Source organism: Malaclemys terrapin, chromosome 1 (assembly GCF_027887155.1).
Source record: "Malaclemys terrapin pileata isolate rMalTer1 chromosome 1, rMalTer1.hap1, whole genome shotgun sequence".
NCBI classification, from domain to species: Eukaryota; Metazoa; Chordata; order Testudines; family Emydidae; genus Malaclemys; species Malaclemys terrapin.
In genome coordinates, this window is record NC_071505.1 from 319,357,498 (window position 1) to 319,384,581 (window position 27,084).

General features: G+C 39.7%; 1 protein-coding gene across 1 annotated transcript in view; it reads right to left on the reverse strand.

Annotated features, from left to right (window-relative positions):
* The window catches only part of DYNC2H1 (dynein cytoplasmic 2 heavy chain 1), a 392,465-nt gene that overhangs the window by 56,813 nt on the left and 308,568 nt on the right, over positions 1-27,084 (reverse strand). The window contains exons 84-85 of the mRNA XM_054015569.1: positions 22,423-22,632; positions 14,087-14,176 (exon numbers count right to left, since the gene is read on the reverse strand). Coding sequence (XP_053871544.1) covers positions 14,087-14,176; positions 22,423-22,632 — 300 coding nt within the window. The remainder of the gene's footprint in view (positions 1-14,086; positions 14,177-22,422; positions 22,633-27,084) is intronic.

Below are 27,084 nucleotides of genomic sequence, written 5' to 3' on the forward strand. Positions count from 1 at the left end.
CTCCAGACGCACGGCCCGCCCTCCCAGCGCTGGGGGAGCTTTGGCTTCACTGCTCACCCAGTGCTGCAGCTGGAGGCACTCTGGTCGCGCCGCCTGCCCAGTGCTGGGGCTGGGAAAGCTCCAGCCACACCGCCCACCTAGCATGCTGGGTCTGCCTGTCAGGAGCCAGTTGTCGAGATATGGAAAGATAGTAAAGCAGTTTCTTCTCATGCAAGCCACCACTGGAAGGACTTTTGTAAAGACCATTGGTGCTGTAGCTAGTCTGAATGGAAGGACTCTGAATTGGTAGTGATCTTGCTCAGTAAGGAACCTGAGAAACCTTCTTTGGGATGGATGAATGTCTATGTGAAAGTAAGCATCTTTCACATCAAGAGCCATGAACCATGTGCCCTCTTCTATAGAAGGGATTACTGATGCCATTGTGACCACGTGGAATTTTAATTTTCAGGTGAATACATTTGGTTGGCATAGACTGAGGATCAGTGCCCATCCCCTGTTCTTTCTGGGAACAAGGAATATGGGGAGTATAATTCCTTCCCTTGATGCTCAGGTGACACCAGTTCTATGCACCCTTTCTGGAGAAGGTAATTCACCTATTGAGACGGGACCAGGAAGGGCTCTCTGATGGAAAGGTGAAATAAATTTGAATGTGTAGCCAAAGTGGATGATCTCTAGTACTCTCTTGTCTGTCACTGCCCCCCAGTTATGAGCAAAGTGGGAAAGGCAGCCATCAAAGTTTTGGGGGCCAATAAGGCATGGCATTTTCAGAATATGGTCCTTGAGCATGCCATCAGAACCCTTTGGATAATGGGTGGGGCTGGGTGGCAGTTGTAGAGGTGGAGGAAGAGTTGGAGGGTCTTTGAACCCTTTGTTGTTTGCATGGAGGTCTGAACCTGTATGTTTGCTTATGGTCTTTCCTCTTCAGGACTGGAATGTAAATGCCAGAGAGTGGAGGGTTGTCCTAGAGTCTTTAAGAGAATGTAGAGACCCTATCTTTTCATTAAAGCCATTAGAATCAAAGAGAATGTCCTCAATGGTATTCTGGTACTCCGCTGGGGAACTCCAAAGATTTCAGCCACAAATCATGCCTCACGACTTTAGCTTTGAAGATGGCTCTACAGTCAGTGTCAGCTGTGTCTACTGCCACTTGGAGTGATTTTTTAGCCACCAGCCTGCCTTCCTCTATGAGGGCTTGGATCTGGGTCCTCTCTGCCTGAGGAAGTTTGTCTTTAATGTCTAGAAATTTTAAATTAACCGGGAAATATTATTTTGCCAACAGCACCTAGTAATTAGCAACTCTGAATCGGAGACTAACTGATGAAAATATTTTCCTTTCCAAGAGGTCAAGGTGTTTACTGCTTTTATCAGTTGAGGTAGTCTTGGGGTGCTGTGTCCTGGACCTTTTTGTAGCCACTTGCACTTCTAAGGAGTTGGGTGCTGGATGAGTAAATAAAGGCTCTAACCCTTCGGCTGGCATGAAATATCATTTTGAAGCCCTCTTCAGGGTAGGGTCATGGGAGGCAGTGCTATGTCACACATAGCGTCACACATTTGGTGGGCTCCAAAATGGCCTGGTCAGTTGGAAGGGCTGCCCTAGAAGGACCAGAGGGCTGAAGGACGTCTAATAGATCACATTGTGTGCCCTGGACCTCCTCAAGAGATAGGTGGAGCTTGACTGCTACTCTCTGTAACAGCTCCTAGTACTGCCTGTAGTTGTCAGGCTAGGAGGGAGATGGTTTAAGTGTTTTATTCTAGAGTTTGTGCTTGGAGGGTGGTGCTTGCAGTCTGAGGATACTGTAGAGGGGGTTTCTCCGTGACCTAGATCCAAATGGGGCCTCATGGCCTGCTTCATAAGGTGCTTCTGCAGACAGAACTCTCATCCCTCGTGTGTTCAGAGGGAAGGAGCAGCAGATACAGCACTTTGTGGCGACATGAGGCTCCCCAAAGCAAAAAAAGGTAGTGCTGGTATTCGTTGCTGATGGAGACACAATGGGGGCAGGAGACACAGTTCTTAAACCCCAGGACTCTTCCTTAGTCTCTCTCCATGAGCAGTTCTTAAACCCCTCTTCCTCTTCCTTAGTCTCTCTCCATGAGCAGAAGCCTCTCAAGGCAGAGAACTAAACTAATTATGCTGACTATAAAAACACTAAGTTTATACTCTAAAAACTATTTACAATTTATATTTGCAGGTATTAAACTAGAGAAAGATTGAAGTGGACATAGAATTCTGACTCAGGGGCCATACAGTGGTAAGAAATAACTGGAGAGACGCTAGTCTGCACTGCCCTTTACAGACTTCGTTCAGAGCACGAGGAGGACAACTGCATGTGTGTGGACCAACAGCTCCTGTTTAAAAATTTCCAGACTCAGATGCATAGTGCGCATGCGTATCCATGTGTGGAATACACATAGGGACCACTGCTCAAAGAATTATGGCATATGTTTGTGTCTACTGACTTTACTGGGGGATGTTGTAGTTGGATCTCTGCATTAACGTTCTGGCCTAAACCCTAGGAAAAAATTTAAACAAGTTTGTCTCTCTTCCATGTTAAATTAAGCATTTTTGCATTTCCAACGGTTGTTACACATCACAAGCACATATAATGAGAGGTAGTATCTGCCAAAAATAAATAATTAAATAGATTAACAGATTCTAAAACTAGAAGAAACCCCTGGGATCATCTACTCTGATCTCCTTACACCCTGACCACAGCTTTGACATAACAACCTAGCACTTTAGCCAGTGATAGACCATGGTGATATACTGAAACAGAAACTTTTTTGATACATTTACTGGAAAAAGCAGGTAGTCTACTACTTCTGCCCAAAACAAAGTTGCATATTATCTCTATTTTAAATGTAAAGTCCCTTTGATAACTCTGACTAATGATAAGGACCAACCCTGTCTAGTTCAAGACACAAGTTATGTCTGTACATAGAGTACAGCTTTGTGGAACTCAAATTTTTACATTGTATCCTCTGCTAATAAAACTTATTCCGATATTAAAGGTAGAAACATCTTTTCTCTTTCTAAAAATAACAAACCTTTCATTTTAATAATGGCTATTTTAAGATTATGAAAGGTTATTAAATTAAGGTTATGAAAGGATATTAAATTGAGGTATTTCACACATTCTCTCAGACCTGCCTCCCCTCTCATAATAGAAACTATTAAATAAAACCACAATTTCAATGTACTACGCCATTTCCCTTTAACTTCAGTTTTTCCTACATGCACCTGAAGACCAGGCACAGTTCAAAATAGATATTCAGATAGATATTATCTAATCTGCATTTCCAATTTTTCTCCCTACAGCACAGTAACTGCTCAAGGAAGTTTAGTTTTCCTTGCATTGTCTCCTGTCACACACATTCTTGCCTCCTCGTGTAGGGTCTTCAGGTTTTCCCTTGTGTTCACCCACTGCAGCCCTTTCCAATACTGTTTAGTAGGATACAACTCTGTCCATCCCATCTGACTGAGACCCTGAGTGTGACACTAGGCTTCACAATCTCCTTACCCTTCAGAACCTCTCTCTAGAGGATGAGGAATTCTCATCTCATTTGGGGCAGTCTGACTACTGTGGGATTGGGTAATTTCACACAAACATAAATCTTGGCTATAAAAAGACAACATATGAATTAGGTAGTTAAACTAATTTAAATTAGAGAGAAAATGGTAGTGAATCAAAATACATGGTTTGCATAACAAACCTCTTCTGAATACCTTGCAAAACCCAGTGACATAAGCATCCCTTAGCTTTATTACGAAAAAGAAAGAAAGAAATTGTATGTCTCTAGAAATCAAGTCTGTCTCCAAACATTTCCTGTTCAGCCTGACAGCCACACCATGACGTCCAGAGAAATCTTTCTGTGACAAAGTGATTCACTAGTTGGTGTGTTGCTTTTTGGCCAGGAATGGTGTTGCAAAGTTTCATTCTCTGTAGTCCTGCCAACCTACCTTCTGACTTGGCCCTCTGGACGGGTCAACTTTGGTCTCACCCCTTTTGAGGGAATCCAGGGTTTTCATCTAGTAGTTCCAGGACCTTACACCAGGTCAATAGCCCCAGTGCAAGCCCAATAAACCTTCTGGCACTTTGCATCTGGGGTCTTGCTGCTCATCTACCAGATGAGGCTATAGGGAAATCCAGTCTTTCCCTCTACCCTCAGCCCAAGGATCCTTGTAGCAAGTGGTTAAGATCTGTGTGGTCAAATCACCTGGTTCTTCCCTGGGCTACTTCCTGCATTGGCCCACCTTCCCCTCAAGGGGCTCATATTCTCAGCAGGGTGGGGATTCTGCCTGGGGCCCAGCTTCTAGTCCCAGTTCTCAACGTATTGAAGGAAAGGAAACTAAATTTATGGAAATAAAGAGCAGAGCCAGTTTCTCTGTCCTACCCAGATTCTCCAGCCACCTATCCTACCACGTTCTGCTCACAGGTAACCAAAGATAGTTTGGCTCTCTGCTGTGCTTTGAGAGCTGAGGATAACAGGTCTGCCCACAGATTCCAAGTACAGAAGTACAGAATGACCATCCAGCACTTCCCCCACCTCGCTCATAAAATTTCTTCCAGAAGCTGCATTAAAGCATATCTTTTAAAAAGACATATAATCTCATTTTAAAGACTTCAAGCGATGTTGAGCACACCACCTCCCCTGGTAAGATGGATATATACAGTTTCTATTTTAGCTGACCAAAGAATAGCCTGGATTTATCTCTTTTAAAATTCCTCTAATCAATTTTCTTTTACCATGAAATATATGTTATTGTCAGACCCCAGGCCCTCTTTCACATAGCCTTTTAGAATTAGAGATTATGAATAAGATTAGAGAATATGAATACATTTTCTCTGTTTCAAAGCAAAGGACAATTTTCTATTCTCATACATTTCTCTCATCAGAATTGCCTCTCTCTTTTCTCTCCACTGCCCATTTATTTATCTGTGTGTGTGTGTGTGTGTGTGTGTGTGTGTGTGTGTGTGTGTGTGTGTGTGTGTCCATTAATCTGTATGTATGTCTCTATAACTATGTACCTGCACTTAGCTATATCACATCTGTTTATTCTTTCATTAGCTATGTCTAACATCTGTTTGTCAGTTTCTTCTGGTATATCAGTTAGGTATATCAATGATAAAATAACTATCTTTCAAAATGGACTGAAATTTAATGTGGATTGTGAAAGGTGGTTCCATATTTGAGATGTAAACAATTATCTTTGCAAGAAGTAATAATATTATTGATGTGCTAGAGCACATCTGAGCATATGGTGAAAATTGGGTTCCTACGCAATGAAGATGGTAGTCAGGTTAAACAAAAAACTGCACCCAGTTCTCCAAATGTAGCAACAGTTAGAATTATTAGTATGAAGTAAGGAAGCAATGACTCACAGTAAATTATTCTCTAATTCTAAGAGAGTATTAATTTTAAAAAGTTGGCAAATTAAGTCAATCTAGGAGGGAACATAACCGATGGCTCAAGTCTTTAGACATAAGATTTGAAACGGGAACAAGAACTCAAGATGAATATCACAAATAATATTGGACAAATGTTTAGCAAAATATCCAGGATACTTCTATTTCTAAGATTTTACCAAAATGAATTTCTAAATTAGTAATAACTGATCCCAGGATGACTCTTTCAGGTTAACTGAACGAAATGTAGCAAATGTTAACAGATACCATATTAGAATAATAGAAATGTAAGAATGGAAGGGACCTCAAGATGTCATCTAGTCCATCCCCATTGTGCTGAAGAAGGATTAAGTATACCTAGACTATCTCGACAAGTATTCTCTAACCTGGTCTTAAAAACCTCCAATGATGGTTTCCACAGCCTCTCTAGGTAACCTGTTCCAATGCTTAACTATCCTTATAGTTAGCAAGATTTTCCTAATATGTAACCTAAATCTCCCTGGCTGCAAACTTAGCCAATGACTTCTTGTCCTACCCTTAGTGGATTTGATCACTGTCCTCTTTATAACAAGATTTTACATAGTTGAAGACTGTTAAGATGTCTCCCCTTGGCCTACTCATCTCTAGACTAACATATGCACTTCTTTCAACCATTTCCCACACATCATGTTTTCTAAACTTATTTTTGGTTGCTCTCCCACAGACTCTCTCCAGTTTGTTCACATCTTTCTTAAAGTGTGGTGCCCAAAACCTATTCCATCTGATACCTCATCAGTGCAGAGCAGAGCAGAAAAATTACCTCCTGTGTCTTGCATACAAAACTCCTGTTAATACATTCCAGAATGACATTTGCCTTTCCCCCTAAACTACATCATACTGTTCACTCCTATTTAATTTGTGACCCACTATAACCCCAGACACCTTGCCTAATTGCTAAAACTTTAAAAATATACATACACACAGCATTCTAGGTCTGTTTATTTTTAAAAAACTGAACTCTGTTTATACCAAATTCAGATGATGCTATAAACTGCTAGAGATGTCTGAGAATGGGGAAAGACAAAAGAACGAAGGCTAACAATTAAGCTTCAGCTTCTGAATGTGCTAGGTCACTAAGCACAAGATACTTCCTCTCCTCATACCATTAGTGAACTGATGGCAGCTTCAGAAAGCAGATAAAAAGCAATTCATTCTGTAAAGCATGGTCCAAGCTCTTCATATTAAAGTGGGAGTTCTTAAACTCTCCATAATTGATATTTAACTGCAAAATATAGGGACTAGCCTACAGCTTGAAGAAAGCAAAAGACAAGCTCACAACAGACTCAGGAAATTAAAGAGACTAGTATAATATGGACTGTGGGCTGATAAGCAAGATCAAAAATATTGCACTGCTGAGTCTGGATATCAAGAATGAATCTGCATATTTCAAGAAATGCCACCTGGTTTTGCCAACAGATAAAAGAGGTTTGCCTACTGCCAATATGTTTTAACTGCCAGTCAATTCCCAGGACAAGGAGACCATGGCCAGATGGTATTGACCCAAGAGTTCTGAAGGAAATCAAATGTGAAATTGCAGAACTACTAAGTGTAGTTTGTAACCTATCATTTAAATCAGCTTCTGTACCAAAAGACTGGAGGATAGCTAATGTGACACCAATTTTTAAAAAGGGCTCCAGAGGCAATCCCAGCAATTATAGGCCTGACTTCAGTACTGGGCAAACTGGTTGAAACTATAGTAAAGAACAGAATTGTCAGAAGAATAGATGACCATAATTTGTTGGGAAGAGTTAACATGGTTTTTGTAAACGGAAATCATGCCTCACCAATCTACTAGAATTCTTTGAGGGAGTCAACAAGCATGTGGAAAAGGGGGATCCAGTGGATATAATGTACTTAGACTTTCAGAAAGCCTTTGACAAGGTCCCTCACCAAAGGCTCTTAACCAAAGTAAGCTGTCATAGGATAAGAGGGAAGGTCCTCTCATGGATTGGTAACTGGTTAAAAAGACAGAAAACAAATGATAGGAATAAATGGTCAGTTTTCCAAATGGAGAGGTAAATAGTGTGTCCCCCAGTAGACTGTACTGGGACCAGTCCTATTCAACATAGTCATAAATGATCTGGAAAAAGGGGTAAACGGTGGCAAGATTTGCAGAGGATACAAAACTAGTCAAGATAGTTAAGTCCAAAGCAGACTGAGAAGAGCTACAAAAGGATCTCACAAAACTGGGTGACTGGGCACCAAAATGGCAGATGAAATTTAATGTTGATAAATGCAAAGTAATGCACATTGGAAAACATAATCCCAACTATACATATAAAATGATGGGGTCTAAATTAGCTGTTACCACTCAAGAAAAAGATCTTGGTGTCATTGTGGATAGTTCTCTGAAAACATCCACTCAATGTGCAGCGGCAGTCAAAAAAGCGAATAGAATGCTGGAAATCATTAAGAAAGGGATAGATAATAATACAGAAAATATAATATTGCCTCTATATAAATCCATAGTATGCCCACATCTTGAATACTGCATACAGATGTGGTTGCCCCATCTCAGAAAAGATATATTGGAATTGGAAAAGATTCAGTAAAGGGCAATAAAAATGATTACCGGTATGGAATGTCTTCCATAAGAGGAGAAATTAATAAGACTGGAACTTTTCAGCTTGGAAAAGAGATGACTATGTGAGGCGGATATGATAGAGGTCTATAAAATCATGACGGGGGTGGAGAAAGTAAATAAGGAAGTGGTATTTACTCGTTCTCATAAAACAAGAACTAGGAGTCACCAAATGAAATTAATAGGCAGCATGTTTGTTTTAAACAAAAGGAAGTATTTTTTTCACACAACACACAGGCAATCTGTGGAACTTCTTGCCAGAGGATGTTGTGAAGGCCAAGACCATAACAGGGTTCAAAAAAGAATTAGATAAGTTCGAGGATAGGTCCATCAATGGCTGTTAGCCAGGATGGTTGGAAAACTGTACTCAGAGAGTAGTTATGAATAGTACCCAGTCAAGCTGGAAGGGCATGTTGAGTGAGGCCTTGCAGGGATTTATTCTGGGTCCGGTTCTATTCAGTATCTTCATAAATAACTTGGATAATGGAAATAGAGAGTATGCTTATAAAGTTTACAGATGATACCAAGCTGGGAGGGGATGCAAGCACTTTGGAGAATAGGATTAGAATTCAAAATGATCTTGGCAAGCTAGAGAAATGACTAGGATGAAACTCAAAGACAAATGCAAAGTATTACACTTAGTACATTGTGAAATCAATTGCAAAAGTACAAAATGAGAAATGACTGCCTAGGAAAGAGTAGTGCTGAAAAAGATCTGGTGCAAAAAAGCAACCATCATGTATTAATAGGAGTATTGTAAGCAAGACATGAGAAGTAATTCTTCCACTCTACTCAGCACTGATAAGGCCTTAACTGGATTATTGTGTCTGGAACTGGGCAACACACTTCAGGAAAGAATAATATTTTTTGGACAAATTGAAGGAAGTATAGAGGACAGCAACAAAAATGATTAAAGGTCTAGAAATCATGAACTTGGAGGAAAGATTTGAAAAAAAAAATCGGGTTTGTTTAGTCTGAAGAAGAGAAGACTGACAGGGGACATAACAGTCTTCATGTATGTGAAGAGTTGTTATAAAGAGGAGGGTGATAAATTGTTCTTCTTAAGCACTGAGGACAGGACAAGAAGTACTGAGCTTAAATTGCAGCCAGGGAAATTTAAGTTAGACATTAGGAAAAACTTCCTAACTGTCAGAGAAGTTAAACACTGGAACTCATTACCTAGGGTGGATGTGGAATCTCCATCACTGGAGCCTTTTAAGAACAAGTTAGCCAAAGTACCTGTCAGGACTGGTCTAGATAATACTTAGTCCTGCCTCAGTGCAGGGGACTGGACTAAATGACCTATCAAGGTCTCTTCCAGTCCTACATTTCTAGGATCTCCATACACACACTTTTTAACCTGTCCAAGAAAAGGAAGATTCCAAGGTATGCCTGTCTATGCCCTCCTCTAAGGGGATTGTTAGTTGTCATTTAAATATAAGAATTACATTTTTAGCCTGGTTCATCGCAAAGATACCCTTGAAATAGTTAACTGATTACTAGTGCTGAATGCTTGTGACTATGGTTTCTGTATCACCTGCGATCATGGATTAGTTCAATGCAATTTCATCAGGATAAATGTAACCCACAACACTTATTAAAACTTAAATGACAGAAGATAATAGAAAGCATGAATCTAGATTACAGCTCTGTCAGGATATCAGTAGATATGGGACAGGAAGAAGAGTCAGTGCAATTTTCTCTGGTTTCTCTGTAGTCGTCACTGAAATCTAAGAACGTATCAGTGTGATACTTTTCTTTAAAACTGCATGACCTAGTTTCACTTAGAAAGCAACCCTGTAAGTATGAGATGTGCTGGTTTGTTTGAGAAAAAGAGCTAGAGAAATATTGGTCTAGAACACTATACTTAATATTAGAAAGGTTGTATGGTGACATGACAAAGGTGGGGACAAAAGCCAGTGAAACCATCCGTGTTTTCTCAGTATTGCAATAAACTTATACTTCTACTCTAAGGCCCCTTGTCCAAACTGACTTACCCTCATTTTTCTTGGCCTTAATATTTGTCTCCAAAAAACATAAGGAAGAACATTTTATGTGCTTTATAATAGGTATAAAAATATCCCCAGACATTCAGACCACAGTTATAAAAGCTTAAGAGATAAAATTCTGATAAGGAACTCAGTTTGATAGCTAGGGAAAGGCTCTTTCACTATTTCCACTTTTAAACTTTGAAAAGGTTTGCTAGACTTTTGTTTTCAAAGAAACCTGAATTATTTGAATGGATTATATAAGGTTTCAAGTATTTTCATAATATTCTTCAACTTAATTTGTTTACAATTAATTATGGAATGCTAACATTACAATTATTGGGATAGTTTCAAAAGAGAGTTCCCTTTTATTAAAGAATGTACAATTGCATTTTATTGAGGCACTTTCAATAAAAGAAATCCTCACAGGAAAGGAAATATTTACTTTGCTTGGTGTCTCTTTGAAGAACTTCTTGCTGAAGCAGCTTTTTCTTGGGAGTATTTTCTATTTGATTGTTTAACTGCTGGGGGTCACATGTCCTAAAAATATTCATGTACATGTATCCATTGACTGTAATGGCACCAGATGGTGCTATGCACTTTTCAAAAAGGGTGAATGTAGGCATCCAAATCTAGGTTCTCATTTTAAAAAAATCTGGTTGACAACCTTACTTTTATATATGATATTGCTTTCATCCCTAAGCGTCTGAAAAAAACTTATGTAGGCATAAAGGGTAGGATTTTCCAAAGCACATAAGATTAAGGAGCACAAGCCCTCCTGAACATCAATGGCGCATATTCTTCTAAATCCCTTCACCATTTGAGAAAAATCTCTCCCAAAAAGCAATACTTTCTCCACCAGCTACCTCTAGAAGGTGTTTTTCAAAAATGTCCAGCCATACTACAGTTTAAACTAGAAACTGAAACCACAGGAGGAATTTCACTGGAATTTGGCCAAGATATGGATTTATACCTTTAATTTTATGAAGTGTTTATTATAAGTTTGAATAGCAATATAAGGTATATGCAATTATACAACTGTAAATTATACCCTTAGTACTTTTTGTCGCAATTTGAGAGAGGTTGAAGCTCAAACAGCTTAGTAGATCCATGTATAGTATTAGTAGGTGGCAAAAAGATATCAAATATGATACATCAAGTATGAATCAGCAACTAATTCTTATTAAGTTGACATGACATATACAAATAAATGTATATGGAAATGAACTTTATATATTGACACCACTATTGATTTCAAGAGTGCTACAACTGGAAACAATGAATGCCCAAGCACATGTTGTGTCAGCTTCTTCATTTGGATTAGTATTATTTCACTTCTCCTCTTAGGATTGTTATTAATAATTTATGTAACAGAACTCAATGTGCTTATTAATGCTTTAGGCAATGCTATCATACATCGAGATACCATAAATAGAGCTCAGTGAAAAATCTTTATAATTTTTCATTTTATTTTTTTGGAATTTCATTTCATTTTGTTTTATCCCCTGTGGGAGGGGGTTAGGTCCTGTCCCCAGGAGATGGGAGTCCCTGGGTGGGATCCTCAAGAGTAAATCCACCCCGACCCCGTGAGGAGGGCAGGCCCCAAGGATGGAGAGTGTTGGCGAGCAAGTCTGCCCTACACTCACCCCGCAGTGGTGGTTCCTATACCTCTGGTCGTGGCCTGGCTTCCTGCTCTGGGCATTGCAACCTGGTGCATGGGGTTGCAGTACAGCTCAAGTTTGATCCTGCCATCTTTCTATCATCATGGGGCTACTAGGCCAAATTTGAGCAGCTCTGCAATGCTGTGTACCAAGTTGCAAAGCTAGTCACTAAAATTTGGCCTGGCCACCCCTCTTTTATCACGGAGGAGTTAGGGTTACCATATTTGAACATTCAAAAAAGAAAACACTCCCTGGGGGGTGTCAGTCCAGCCCCGCTCCACCCCAAGTCCCATCCCCTCCCCGCTCGGCCCCGCCACCACACCCCTCCTCACCCCCTGACCCGACCCTAAGAGCCAGAGGGACCTGCCGGGGGGCGAGGTGGGGAGTCCCGGCGGTGCTTACCTTGGGTGGCTCCCGGGGAGCATGCGGCAGGTCCCTCTGGCTCCTAGGGTCAGGTCGGGTTGGGGGGTGGAGGGCTCTCTGCCCGCTGCGAACTCCTGCAAGCCCCGGCCCCACAGCTCTGATTGGGCAGGAGAGAGCCAGTGCAGCACGCGGAGAGCCCCTTCGCCTCTGTGCCTAGGGGCTGCCCACATTGCAGGCTCCTGCCGGTGGGCGGGCGCCGGGAGCTGCCCCAGGAAGCGCCGCCAGCCCCGGGACTTTGGACTTAGGGTTATCATATGTCCGTATTTTCATGGACGTTTTTAGATATTTAAAAATTCCTCCCGGATGGTGATTTAAGAACTAAAAAGCCGGACATGTCCGGGAAAATACGGACGTGTGGTAACCCTAGGAGGAGAGGCAAGGCCAAACTTGAGTAGTGCTGTGACCCCATGTGCCAGATCACAATGCCTGGAGCAAGAATCCAGGGCCAGCCCTGCAGGACAGGAGCTGCGGTTGCGGGATGGGTGCATTTTATTAAATTTTATTAATTGCTTTTCTTTTTCTTTTGTTTTATTTATTGTTTTTAGTTGTATTTCATGTTACTTCATACTTGAAAAAAGCATGGGGCTCTAAATATGAACAATATTGTTAATGCCCTACCTAGCCTTATGAAGTATTTGAACAAAAGCAACAATGCCTAAACATACCAACCATCTAGACAACAAGAATAATTTATCAAAAAAAACTTATGGAGTATGAGTAATAGTAAACATTCTGCCGGAGATTTATACAATATCTCTAAACCGCAAAACAAGACAGGCAATAATTACTGACAGTGGGAAGATGCTTTTCTCCATATATACACATAAATAGACATAAACATACATACCTGTGTATACACACATATATTTCTGTTTTCTTAGACTTACAGATTTGAATCTAATTTTTACACTGCTCCTTCTAAATAAATGATATCTCAGTCATCTGCTACCTGAACAGACAACAGCCATATCTGCTTTTCGCATGAGACATGAAAGTGGAGTAATTCATGTTAGCATTTCAGTCTGAAGGCACTTCTCTACAGCCATGTGCCATTTCAAATACATGCTAGACCATATGGTACAGTCCTTTAGAAAACAAATTCTCTAAAGTCATCTCATAACAAGCATTAATTCAACAGACTGAAGAACAGCATTTATTGTCCAATTATATTTTTTCCTTGCTGCTTCTTTCAGAGTAAGTAGCACAGAAATTAAAGACAAATTTGCAACTAAATAATTCTTTTAGGAGCACACCCTAGGATAAACAGATGTAATCATCCACCCTATTCCACTGAATAAAACAGCGTGTCTTCAGAAACAAACTGCGTTTAAAAAAAAAGATTCTTGGGTTGTGAAATCTATTTCATGCTTTGATATGATTGTCTAATTTTACTTTTTTATCTTCCTGTCCCAGACTCCTTTCCCCCAGCTCATTCACCTAGTTCTAAGCTTGTGAAGGAATTATAATTTGCATTCTAACATAGGAATGCCACCTCCAAACATAAAAGTTGACTATTTTTCAAGAATTTGGTAAAACTGCATATCAAACCATACTCTAGTTTCACTGGCAACTATAATGAAGTCTCATAAGGGACCATCCTTTCTACATATAAAGGTTCAGTTTTATTTCAGAGAGCATGTCATTTAGAAAAATAACAGGAGTTCTACAAAGACAGTAAGAAAAACAAAGATCTTCCTTCCTTCTCCACAGATCCTGAGTTAAAACTTTGATTGAAATTTAGGGCAAGTTAAAACTGCTGTAAAAGTGAACAGCAATGTTACTGCACTCTGACAGGGTTTACTGGGACAAAAAATTGAGGTCCTTATGTTGTACCTCCATGTTTATGGTTTTTAATATTTAATTATTTACACACAAGTTCTAAATCTCTCTCAGACAGCAGCTTGGAAAGCCCTACTATAGAGAAGTACACAGTATATTGTGGTATAAAAAATAGTAATGTCCTGAAGTTAACCGCGTCTTCTACTTTACCTGGATAGCAAGTGTTCGAGCTACAAGCCCTCTGAGATATTGTAAAGGATCTTCTGGACCTTCCCACTTACTCTGCCATGTGAGGGGACACTGAAATAAAAATAGATTAATTGGCTGTGCAGTACAATTCAAAACTACAGGTATTACTACTGTTTTAATGCAACTATTCATATTACATTTAATGAGCTGGAGACTGAATGTAGTTTAAAAAGAGAGCGAGTGTCACGATCTGAGCATACAACCATGAATTCCCAGCTCTAATGCAAACTCCTTACGTAGTGCACAGACACAATGGTGACAGAGGCCATACAGAGCCTCTGTTTAACAGACAAATGGGACCTAACACTAGCATTAGCTTTACAGTCAGGACAAAAATCATTAACAGGTTGTGAGGTTAGTATTAACCAATGCCTGTAAAGCGCTGTGGGTCCTGATTCTGCAAGGTGCTCCCCCTTAATTAAATGGGAGTTGAGGGCCCTTGGCATCACACAGGAGGTGCTGAGCACCTTGAAGGATCATGCCCTTGAAGATTAAGGGCCAGATTTTCAAAAGAGCTCAGCATCCAACAGCTCTCATTGAGAACAGCAGCAGCTACTGCACGCTGACGACATTTGAAAGTCTGGCCATTAAAGCATATAAGAAAGGATGACATTCAAAGTGAACTAAACAGTGCTAACTTTCACTGAATACACTTCATCTTAATACAAATAATAGAAAAACTTTGGGTCTAGAGACTTTGGTAACATTTAAATAGACCAATAAACAAAAACAAGACAAAGCAAATAAAGAAAAAAACATTAACTCTGTGGACTCTTTTCCTTATGTTTAAAAAGCATGACTTCTGAAAGAGAGTTATAAAAAACGGTTACTTGCACGTATTGTAACTGTTGTTCTTCGAGATGTGATTGCACGCATGTATTCCACTCAGATGTGTATGTGTCTAGTGTGCTAGAGCCAGAGAGTTTTCTGCAGCAGAACCAGTCAGCGCAGCATATGTGCCCTGCACATTGCTGTGGTCCCTGCCAAGATTATATAAAGGTGGCAATGCCCTAACCTGGCCTCAGATCCTTCACATCGAAACATAGCAGAACGGGATCCAGAGGGGATGGAGGATGGGTCATGAAATACCTGTATGCTACAGCATCTCTAAGAACAACAGTTGAAAGGGTTACTTATCTGTCTTATTTCTTCTTCAAGTGGTTGCACAAGTTTGTTCCACTCAGGTGACTCACAAGCAGTACCGTTAGGTGGTGGGGCTCAGTGTCTACTTTAACATGGCCTTCCCAAAATTTGAATCAATCTTTGAAGCAGTTGTGATGATATAATGATGAGTGAAGGCACAGAGGACCAAGTGGCAGCCCTACAAACATCCAGTATTCAAACATCCTTTAGAAAAGCCACCAATGTAGCATGAGTGCTCATTGACCGAACCAATAATGTCTGTAGCAGAGGGGTGTTTGCCATGGTAATACAGGAATTAATCCATCCAGAAATTGTCTGTGCAGTAACTGCTTGACCTCTCGTTCTATCACCATAAAAAAATAAATAGCCAGGGAGAAAGCCTGAAAGGTGTAGTCCTGTCCAGATAAAAGGTTAATGCTTACATTTCATACAAAGTATGTAGACATTGTCCATCCTTATGCGAGTGTGATTATGGGAATAAAACATGGTAAGTATATTGTCTGGGTCAAATGAATAACTGATACTACTCTGGTTTAGCCCCACCATCCCACTGCAGGGCAGAAGCCCCAAGATCCCCTCCCCCAATCTGGTAGGTGGAGAATTGGGGGTCACTGGGGACTCCGCAAGCCGCACTTTAACTGTAAAAGAGCCGAATGTGGTTCGCAAGCCACAGTTTGGCCACCCCTGGCTTATGGTGTTCTTGCCATGAGAACCTGAAGTTCACCCACTCTTCTGGCCTGGTACTGCTTCAACTTGAGGATCACCTGTGGGATGAGCAGAATAGGGAAAAATGCATACATGAGACTTGGTCCCCACCACAGAAGAAATGCGTTGGTAAATCTGGAATATGACCTAATTAAGAACAGAATTGACAGCATATTTTAATATGTGTTGCTTTTTCTTCTCCTCTTTTCAAGTCTGTATCTTCTAATTTTTCAAAATCATCAAAAAGTTCCTTCATGTATTCCATCCACATTTCCAGAACGGTGATGTTTTCATAGCACAATCTGCCATCTTTAGTTTCAATGCAGCTCAATTCTTTTCTTGACTTCTTTATTTGCCTCATAGTTTTTTGTGGTATGATGAATCTTTGTAGTTCTTTCTGGTTTCATATTCTTTGATTTCATCACGTCATAACTATGTACAACCTGCTTTTCCCCCCCGCATGACGGGTTGCTCTACTTACCACTGGATAGGCCACCTTCTGGCGATTAGCTCCGTCAGGCAATCATCCCATCCCGGGATTATGTCCCATCAGTTTCTCCCCTGCAGTCCCTCTCTCGCTCTCAGGAGTTGCAGCTTTCCTCTTTGTGACTCAGCCCTCCGGCCAGGTCATTATTGTAGTTTTCCATCCTGGGGGAGTGTATCAAGGTTCCTGCTCTCCAGCAGTCTCTCAGGCAGTCTTCTGCTTCACTGTCTTACAGTACCACTCCCACAGTGGCTAGCAGGGGAACCTGGACCTACCCTCTACTCTGGGATAGCGACCCTCTACACAACAGCTAAGGTCCATTCCTTGCAACTTGCTGCCTTTCCTTGAGCTGCTTCCATACCTCCTGGCCTTCCCCACTCCTCTGGTGAATCTGCTCACTCCCTCCTCCCAGGGAGTAACTTTAGGCATCTCTGCAGCTCCCAAAACACAACTCCCTTTTCCCAGGGAGTGACTGCAGACTCCTTCCCTGAAGCCCCTTCTGTTTCCAATTTCCTATCTTTTGTAGAAGCCCTGTCTGTCCCTCACAGGTGAGCCTCTCTCTAATTAGCTGCCTCCAACCTAAAATGCCTCTGCCATTTTCAGCTTAATTAGCTGATTGGGCCCACCTGGCCCAAGTCAGCTCTTGCAGGGCCAGTGTGGGAAGCACACCCTATCATATCCCCATACCCAATCTTCATGAGTTTTAGAAGATATATGCCTTTTAATTACACAACTGAACATAAAGGTGAGGAAAGGGTCTCAGGTAGGTAGCTAAGCCAGTACAGAAACATCAACAGCTAGTCAGCTCAGTACTTAAGTTAGGGCAACCAACTGTTTCTGGTTCTCCTTACAATTTTTTCTACACTATGTTCTTTATTACTGTCCTGATTTTATGCTGTTTTTAAAACCAAGCTGCTTGCAAATAAAAGTGGCAAAATCTAAATGTCAGACACCTACAATTCTGAATGTGGGGCCAATGTAACTTTCCTGTGTTAGTATGGTATGTTGACGATTTGTGAATGCTCACTATTTATCCAACAGATAACAGACCTTATGCAGCTGTTACAGTAGAACATAATAATATGCACAGGTTTCAAGAGTCATTTTAAAAACCTTATGGAGTGAAAATTCTTCTCTATCTGCTTTGGCACATGTACTAAGCACCTATACTTTACAGTTCTCTTTACAAAACAAGATACTATATATCACAAAAAAAACTGATGACAAAAAAGTAATTTGGGATGTCTATGTATAGAAATTGAACCTATTTAACTATACTAGTGTCATAAACAGATAGTTAAGGGTTAATTCCTCTTTTACCTGTAAAGGGTTAAGAAGTTCACATAGCCTAGCTGACACCTGACCAGAGGAACCAATGGGGGGACAAGATATTTTCAAAGAGGGAGGAGGGAAATCAGTCTTTTGTCTGTTCAGAAAAGTTTGTGCTGGAGTGAAGGATCCAGGAATCAGCCATCTACATTTCTTAAAAGTAATAAGTGTTTAGAGAAGGAATGTATTAGATTATGTTTATTTTCTTTTGTGACTTCTTTTTGCATAGAGGGAGAATCCAATTGGGTTTCTTTGTGTACTGAGGTTTTGCCCAGAGGGACATCCTCTGTGTTTTGAATCTGTGAGAGTAGCTTGCATGCTAATCTCACAGCGATATTCCTTTCATCCTTTTTCTTTAATTAAAAGTCTTCTTTTAAGAACCTGATTGATTTTTCCTTGTTTTAAGATCCAAGGGTTTTTTGGATCTGGGCTCACCAGGAATTGGTGGGAGGTGAATCAGTCTCAATCCTGCCAGGAAAAGGGGGATAAAGCTGGGGAAATATTTGGGGGGAAGACAGCGTTTCCAAATGACTCTCCCATAAATGTTTGTTTAAACTATTTGGTGGTGGCAGCTACTAGATCTAAACTGGTAAATAATCTTAGGGGTTATCTCATGCAGGTCCCCACATCTATACCCTAAAGTTCAGAGTGGGGGTGACACCTTGACAGCTAGTTTCTAAATCAATGTAGTTAAATCAGTGCCTACCCTGTGTGGGAATTGGTTTAAATTAAAATTGGTTTAAGTTTATCTTGTAATGACTTCCCTTAATTCACAAACAAACCAAGCAGCTTCAAAACATTGAGGAAAGTGAACTGTCAGTTGATCTAAATAAGCCATCCAACCTAGCCCAAATCCATCCTGGACTATTTGTGTTGATGAAGACTGTTGGGAACACAGAACCTCCAAAAGAAGACAAAAAGTAACCATTACGACCATAAAGTTCCCAAAATGTCTTGTGGAAAAGACAAAGACTAAATTATGTTCCTTGGTCTGATAATCCATGCTCAATTGGCACTGAGGTAGTGATAGTTTAATATGTGCATTTGGGGAGACAGATGGATCCTAAGGCATTTAAGACTGGAATAGAGTTTATGTTCTGTTTAATACTTCTGATCATAAAACCAAATCTCAGAAAGGGGGTAATGTTCAACTTATACAAAGTATGCGTTGCCTTTTGTTGGAGTAGGGCGCAGACTCCCCCAATGTACAGGAATTCATTTCACCAAGCAGTAATTCTAAATATTTTGAATATTAATGGACTGTACATTGTAATGCAAAATGCCTGACAAAGTTGGCTGAAGTTTGTACTGAGCATTAGAAATTGCTCTAGATTAAAAAAATATTTTAAAAATATATGATGTGTTAATACATTCATCTTACTGCTTATGGACAGCAATGCAAGCCTTATTTGGTTTGAGTTGCACTAATCTGGGAAAGGGTGCCGATATATAGAAAGAACTGTTGTGTTTACCACTGTGAAACAGCAAAAAAATAGAGAAAAGAGGCAGCATTTTATACTAAAACATATTTTCTAGGATATCCTATTATCAAAATTATTTCCAATATGTTTCATTTGTAAATGCAAGTTTCGCTAAAAGGGGTGCGATGCTGTATGACTGAAATATGACCATTTAAATCATTAATATTGTCACTGTTAGACAACTGCAACAAAATTTGTACAAAGTATATCATGTAAGGTGTCAACAGAAGAGATGATTTTCTAAATAAAATTATCCTGTTTAAATCCATGTATCATCACTGTAGCTGAAGTTATGAATATTGGCTATAGATCTGTATCCCAAATGTGTTTGTTTCTAGGGTAACACTCACCATGTAAAATCTACAGTGAAGCCAGACAGCTTTGTATTGATGGCCCATGAAAGGCAATTGACTCTCACAATGGTTCATAGAAGAAACTCATTCCACCCAAGATGGCTCTTCCTGCAGACATCTTGGCCTGCAAGTGGCCAATGGCTGCCTCTGGGAGTCAGCAAGCCATGTAAGGGCATGTGACTTGCTCATGTGACTGTGCACTCCATCTTGTGCCTGTGACCTTCCACAAATTGACTGTGAGCTTTGTTTGGGACAGTAAAATTCCATCCACATGGCAGAGGATATAAAAGACCCTTGAATCATCTCCATGTTGCCTCTTTTCTGCTCAGATTCTCTAGACTATGGACTTACAACTAAAAGGAGCATTCAAATCTATGAACGGAGGACCTTCCAAGCTTTTGGAAGTTACCAGAGACTTTAGAAGCCAACAGTCTGTAACATCACTGCTACAAACCTGAGATAAGAACTTTGCAATTATTGTATGTATATGATTTATTAACCATTTTAACTGTCTTCTTTTCTCTTATAAACTTTTAGATTTTAGTTACTAAAAGATTGGCAGCAGCGTGATTATTGAATAAGATCTAAGTTATATATTGACCTGGCTATGTGGCTGATCTCTTGAGATCAGAAAAACCTTTGTTTGATTAAATTCATTTTCAATAACCACTCATCATAAAGTCTAGTGTCTATATGGTGAAATACCTACTGGAATGCCTAAAGAGACTGCATTTTTGACTTCTTGTTAACCAGTGCGATGAGACAGAAGTTTACTTTTGTTACTGGCTTGGTACATCTAATCATAGAATAGCCTTCAGCCGGGGGTGAGTCTGTCCTATTTCTCAGCAGTTTGAACTGCAGGTGGCATCCTCAGCTGTGACCCACTGAGCATGTTGATGGGGGTGGAGGGGTGAGAAACTATTCATATAATTTTAAGGGATAACATGAATGATTTAGCTTGCGAGATTTTATGGGATTTGAGTTGGAAATGCTATTCCAGCATCATTAATTCTACCAGCTTTGTATATCCTTCATAGAGAACGTTCAGCTAATGTGCATAATATGCTCAGAAGCCCCCACTGATTCTTAAAGCCAATATTTTTTTTAGTTTTCATTCTGAAAAGCCATAGTTAAGTTTTCCTTAAAATAGTAATATTTGTATATTTCAGGATAGTTGAGTGGTTTGGGGGTTTTGTTTTACTATTTATACTAATGGTCAATAAAGTATTGTGCATACTCAGCACCTCTCAGGTCTTAGTACTCATCAAAGGTGCCAGAATGATAGCATTAAAGGTAGAATTTGTTTATCCACATAAAATGTACAACAGGACGATCAGCAGTTTTTCTGGGCATGATGGCTGCACTGCCAATGTCTTTAAACTTCTAGGTATAAGAAAGAAGCTCTGTTTTAATTCTTGGACTCTCTCCTTATCCTACTACTTAAGAAAACCAATTAACATAGCAGTTGTTTGTAAGACAGATAGCTAACCACTAAGCAACAGATCGACAGTTTAGCACAAAGGCCACTAACAGCCTTTAGATGGTAACAACAGTTGGTGCTAAAACTCTGAATCAGTATTGAACTATAAGTTACCTTAAGGTGAAAAGCGACAAAGAGTCCTGTGGCACCTTATAAAATAACAGACGTATTAGAGCATAAGCTTTCATGGGTGAATACCAGGGCCGGTTCTGGCTTTCTGGCCGCCCCAAGCGAAACAAACAAACAAAAAACCGCGGTGGCCAGAACAGCAAAGCAAAAAAAAAAAACAAAAAAAAAACTGTGGCGCGGCCAGAGCCAGGGTGCAGGGGGACTCCCTGCCCTGCAGATGTGCCCTGGCTAGCGGGGGGGAGAGAGAGAAGGGGGGCGGCCAGGGCTTCAGCAGGGCACTGCCACGTGGCCCCTCCCACCATGCACCCTGCCGGGAGGGCGCCGTACCGCTCCGGTCGGCTGGGAGGGAAGGACAGGGGCTGCCCTGCAGGCTTGCTGCAGGGTGCTCCCGTCCTCCATGCCGCTGCCCCCTACAGCGGAACAACAACAACAAAAAAGCAGCCATGCCGCCCTAGGATTGGGCGGAATGCCGCCTCCTACAAGCTGCCACCCCAAGCACCAGCTTGCTCGGCTGGTGCCTGGAGCCGGCCCTGGTAAATACCCACTTCGCCAGATGCATGTGGTGGAAATTTCCAGAGGCAGGTATAAATATGCAGGCAAGAATCAGTCTAGATATAACGAGGTTAGTTCAATCAGGGAGGATGAGGCCCTCTTCTAGCAGTTGAGGTGTGAACACCAAGGGAGGAGAAACTGCTTTTGTAGTTGGCTAGCCATTCACAGTCTTTGTTTAATCCTGAGCTGATGGTGTCAAATTTGCAAATGAACTGAAGTTCAGCAGTTTCTCTTTGGAGTCTAGTCCTGAAGTTTTTTTGCTGCAGGATGGCTACCTTTAAATCTGCTATTGTGTGTCCAGGGAGGTTGAAGTGTTCTCCTACAGGTTTTTGTATATTGCCATTCCTAATATCTGATTTGTGTCCATTTATCCTTTTACATAGGGATTGTCCAGTTTGGCCTATGTACATAGCAGAGGGGCATTGCTGACACATGATGGTGTAGGGTTCCCTATTTGATTAGGAATCCCCTGAAGCATCTGATCTACTCTTGTGACAATTTTAAACAAACAAACCAAACAAAAGGTGAAATGTATATACGTGTCTGAATTTAGCCGACTTCTGTTCAATGTCATAGTTACAGAGTAAGGATTTATAATGGTTAGTTAAATGTATAATTTCTTTTTTCAAATATTAACTTACCTTCTGGTTTAATAAAGCACTCGCTAGACTTTGTACTTCAGAACTCAATAGTGAGGTGCCTCTGATGACTTTACTGAGAGCTGCAAGTGACTGATGGACACTTTGCACTAGGAGAATGGCATTGAATTGTTCAAGAATAATGAATGATAAGATTGGGGATCCTTGTTGCTCAGTAGGAGGAGACACCTTCTGATGAATCATGTTGGAGTTCTAAAAGAAGAATGTAGAATGCTTAATAACTAAGTGACAACTATATTATTATACTACATATTGTTTTCTTTATACTCTCATTCACGATCATTTACTATTTGTAGTATAGAAGTCCATAGTAGCATTGTGCTAGGAGTTGCACAAACACAATAGTAAGAACAGTCCCTGCACTGAAGAGCTTACAATCTAAAGAGACAAGGAAGACAAAGAGTGGAAAGAGAAACAGAAGCATAAAATAACTTGCCTAAAGTTACAGCAGGTCAGTGGCCAAGCCAGGCATACAACTTTAGTCTCCTGACTGTAAGTCCAAGGTCCTATCCACTGGACGTTTGTGTCTTTTTAATGTGAGACAGGATGTACAGGACATATATTCCATTGTGTATATACAGTCCTATTAATATTTTTCTCTTCAGTATTTTTCTCTGTCATTGTATCTTTACTTTTTATAATACAATGAAAAGTTTTACTATGGAGATTCTTTATGACTATGTTAAAGTGGAAGCACTAATTAGGAATGGAATATGGACTCCGTGTTTAAAAATTAATTATATAAGTAGTGAGACTGTTCTGTTAAGTAAAGATCATTGTGCAGATCCTCGCTTTCCAGGTTTTTTTTAATACATTATTTTAGACAGCTGCCATTTCAATCAAATAAAACTTGCAATTTCAGGCATATGGTCACTTCTTTTATAGAATTCAAAGTCAATAGTGCAGTAGTGAGTCCTGATTCCAGTAATACAATTTCTAGTGCTCACTGGCCCATATGTGCCCCTCACTGAAGCACTGTCTTTTATTTAATATAGTTGTTATATATATACACAATGACAGTATATGAAGCTTTATTTTGCTAAATTGTTTATAGCATTTTTTCTGCCAGACAACCAATTTCCTCCCCATTAGGACATTAACCTTTCTACTAAATAATAACGAAAATACTGTTTTCATTGTTCTTATTCTTTCTTTTCACCTTCCCTGTCCATGCTCGCTTCTCCCTCTCTTCTGCCCCTCTCCCTCTGATTTTCATTTTCAACAGAAAGCAGCTCAGAGGCAAATGACACTGCCAGAAGAAACTCATGTTATACCTTTCTCTGCTAAACTGAAGATCCTATTATTAAATATTTTTCCCCATGTAGATACTGATAGACTGTAATCAAGGCACCCCTTCTCCTTGTTAAACTAAATAGATTGAGCTCCTTGAGTCTATTAGCTAAAGTGAAGTTAATTAAACTAGGCTGATTTACACAAGCTGAGTTTTAGGCCCAGAACTTTTACATCTTATGAAAGTGGAACTTTCAGTCATGCCTTGTGAAGCAGAAACCCCTTTCACATGACTAAGAAGTGGTAATGGTATCAATTGACCCTCCATTGTAAGAAAAGCTTCTTGGGGAGGGTATCAATCAAGCAACAAAGGAATTAAAACTAGGAGGGATAAAATAAGACAAGGGGAACATATATGAAAGTGTATTTATAAGGATAACAGGTAAAAAAATAGAGGTATTGCTATTAAATATTGCCAGTCTATTTCTTAGTACAGTGCTGTAAATATACTTAACAGTATTTAACTGTATGTTGGGGAAAGAAAGGGTATAGGCTGGGCTGATAGGTACTGATTCTCAGCCTTGATGATGTGTTCAAGATGATCATGGTATTAAATATAACATACTTTGGGGGATGCTTGGATCTGAGTTTTTGGGTTTGGATTATTTTAACTATAGAAGCCACTTGCAAAGTTCAGGTCCATTTTCAGAATTTGAGTATCCTCAAAATTCTCTGGTATTTGCAATTGGGATTTTGATGTAGGTCTATCTCTAAAGATCATGTTTGGCCTTGAATTATCAGAATCAGAAAATTCCGCCTCTGTGAGGAAAGTGAGAAAATTGAAATTCAAATAGGCTACAGTAAGAGAATTACACTGTGTAAATCTGTAATACAGATTTTACTAAAACAAGGTTTTAATGCTCTAGTTTTAAAGCAACTAATTATCTCTTCCTCTTCAATAATGAATGTTCTTAACTTTTCACAACTCTGCAAATCACTCTTAAGTAAAGTCATTAACAGACAATTACTTCTGACATAATTTTCTAAAGATCTTGATTGTTTAAAAATGATGCAGTTCAATCATATTACTAATAGATATTGAAATAGAAAATGGAACCCGCAAGAATAAAAGACTCTACTTAAACCATTACTGTATATCAATCAGAATTTATCATTCAGTATGTAGGCATGGAATAAGATCAGACATTTAACTAGCTGGTATAGTGTGTGATAGCTCTAGAGGACATATTCTGATTTTCATTGTGCTTGGGCACTAAAATAAGGAAATACAATTAGGTTTATTGAGTTCTCAAGATCAGTTATATACCATATGAAAAAGTAGTTTTCCTTTCCAGTATATTTACTGCTTGATTTTAGAAGATATATCAATCTTGCTATAAATACAACTCTAATGAATAATAATAATAATATTTTATTTTTATCTTAAACAGTTTCAGTTTTATAGTTTATCCTGTGCTATGATGCATACAATCTACCTACTACATTATGCTGAAATATTTGTTGTGCTGTGTTTTATGGAATGAGGCACAAACTAAGTTACATTTCCAAGTACTTATCTCTCTCCTAGAAGATGAAAAAGTACGCAAACTAAACTTTATTTCACACTGACCTTCCCTATGAAACACAGAAGGAGAGCTAATATTCTGGTATTAGTTTTTCACAATTTAAATGTAAAATGGGTGAAAAAATCTTAGAGGTATTCATGTTTTCAAATACCCACTCATCTTTATTTCACACGTTTGTTTTCAGTTTATTTTAGAGCTATTCACAATTCAAATGTATTCATCACTTGACCTATTAACTTGAGGGATATTACCAGTTTGTAAATATTATTGTACATGCAGATTATTACTCAATGCATATTGTAGTTTACTTTTTAACTTTAATTTATTTTGTGCAGCCCAACCTACTGAATCTATAAATCTAGACTTATATGAATGTTCATGATCCAAGATTGTGCATGATGAATAAATGCTTCTGGACTCTCTGGCTTAACATAGTTCTTTGTCTTTATTCAATATTCAAGCATAAGAAGAGACACAGCCAAGGCAGTGTTACATTCAGGCTCTATTGCTTCCTTCCCATATAGGATCCTATCTTATCAAGCACTTCCTAAAAGTAAGTTCTCTAAGTTCCTAGACATTACCCAATTCAAAGCATACTCTAAGCTTCCCAACAAAGGGTGTGTCTAGCATAACAATCTTCTACTATTCCCTGCCAAAAGATTCCCTTTTTCCCCACATCATTCGTCTCCTGGGCTCTGGGATTCCCCAGGAATCCCAAAACCAACTTGTTATCACATCTATTCTGTCCCTATTGTACTGCATCACTGGTGAATTTACAGCAGCCATGTCTGAGAACTAAACAGCTCACCAAAAGAAAATAGTGTGAGTAACCTGTTTTCCCTTTGAATTTTGTGTTCTTTAATACTACTCACATGGGGAAGAGTCAGAAATGCATGTGAAAATTAGACATGAGAGTGAAGTGGGCAAGTGGAGCAACTTGTAAAGAACTGCTGAAGTTAAATGTGCTCTTTCTAATCCAAAATTAGGGTATATTTGTACCTTTAACCTCAAATACCATTTTTGTGTGTCTCATATCCAACTGAGCATAATTTTGAACTCTTTCATCAATCTTTCTGTCCATCTTTGATACCTGCAACATTGCCTCTATTTCGCCTTTGCTGAAATCTCCACAGTTAGAGGGCTTTCCCATCACCCTCTCCCCTGGTTCTTGTCACGCAGACAGAAAGCAGAAGATCAGAAGCCCAATGAAGGCAATGTGATGTTTATTGGGATTAGTTTCAAGCAAGCATATCCATAGCTCTAATGCCGCAGAGCCTTGTTTCCCAGTGTACCGTTCACCCTCCCCTCCCCCCAACAGGCATAAATATACACACCCCTGGTCCTACCTCTTTCAATTTATGGCCATAAATGGTTCCGTTTTGGGAGGTTGAGAGTCTGGGGTCTTTATACCACCTCTTTTGTATCCCATGGGAGGGGTAAGGAGTGAGGTTGTGTACTGGCCAAGGACAGGGTTTTCTTTGGCTTTTAGTGTTTTTTATGCCTCCCCTCCCCCACCTCCTTGCCCCTCCTAACTGGTTGCTTGACCTTGGCTTGACAGAGAAGCCAAGCAGCCTTTCAGTGTATGCTCATATATTACCCTTCCACCATGTCTAGTAACACTTTAACTGTTCTTATCTGTTCCCATTATACTAAGAAACCCATCTAGCCAGGCAAAACCAACATACACAATGTCTTTGTCTTTTGTTCACACATCTTAGTATAAAATATAAAAGTATATAAACATAAAAATATCAAAAATAAATGGGAAAACCCAAAATTCTATCTCAAGAAAAAATACAGGCCTGAATCTTACGTTATTACTAGCACT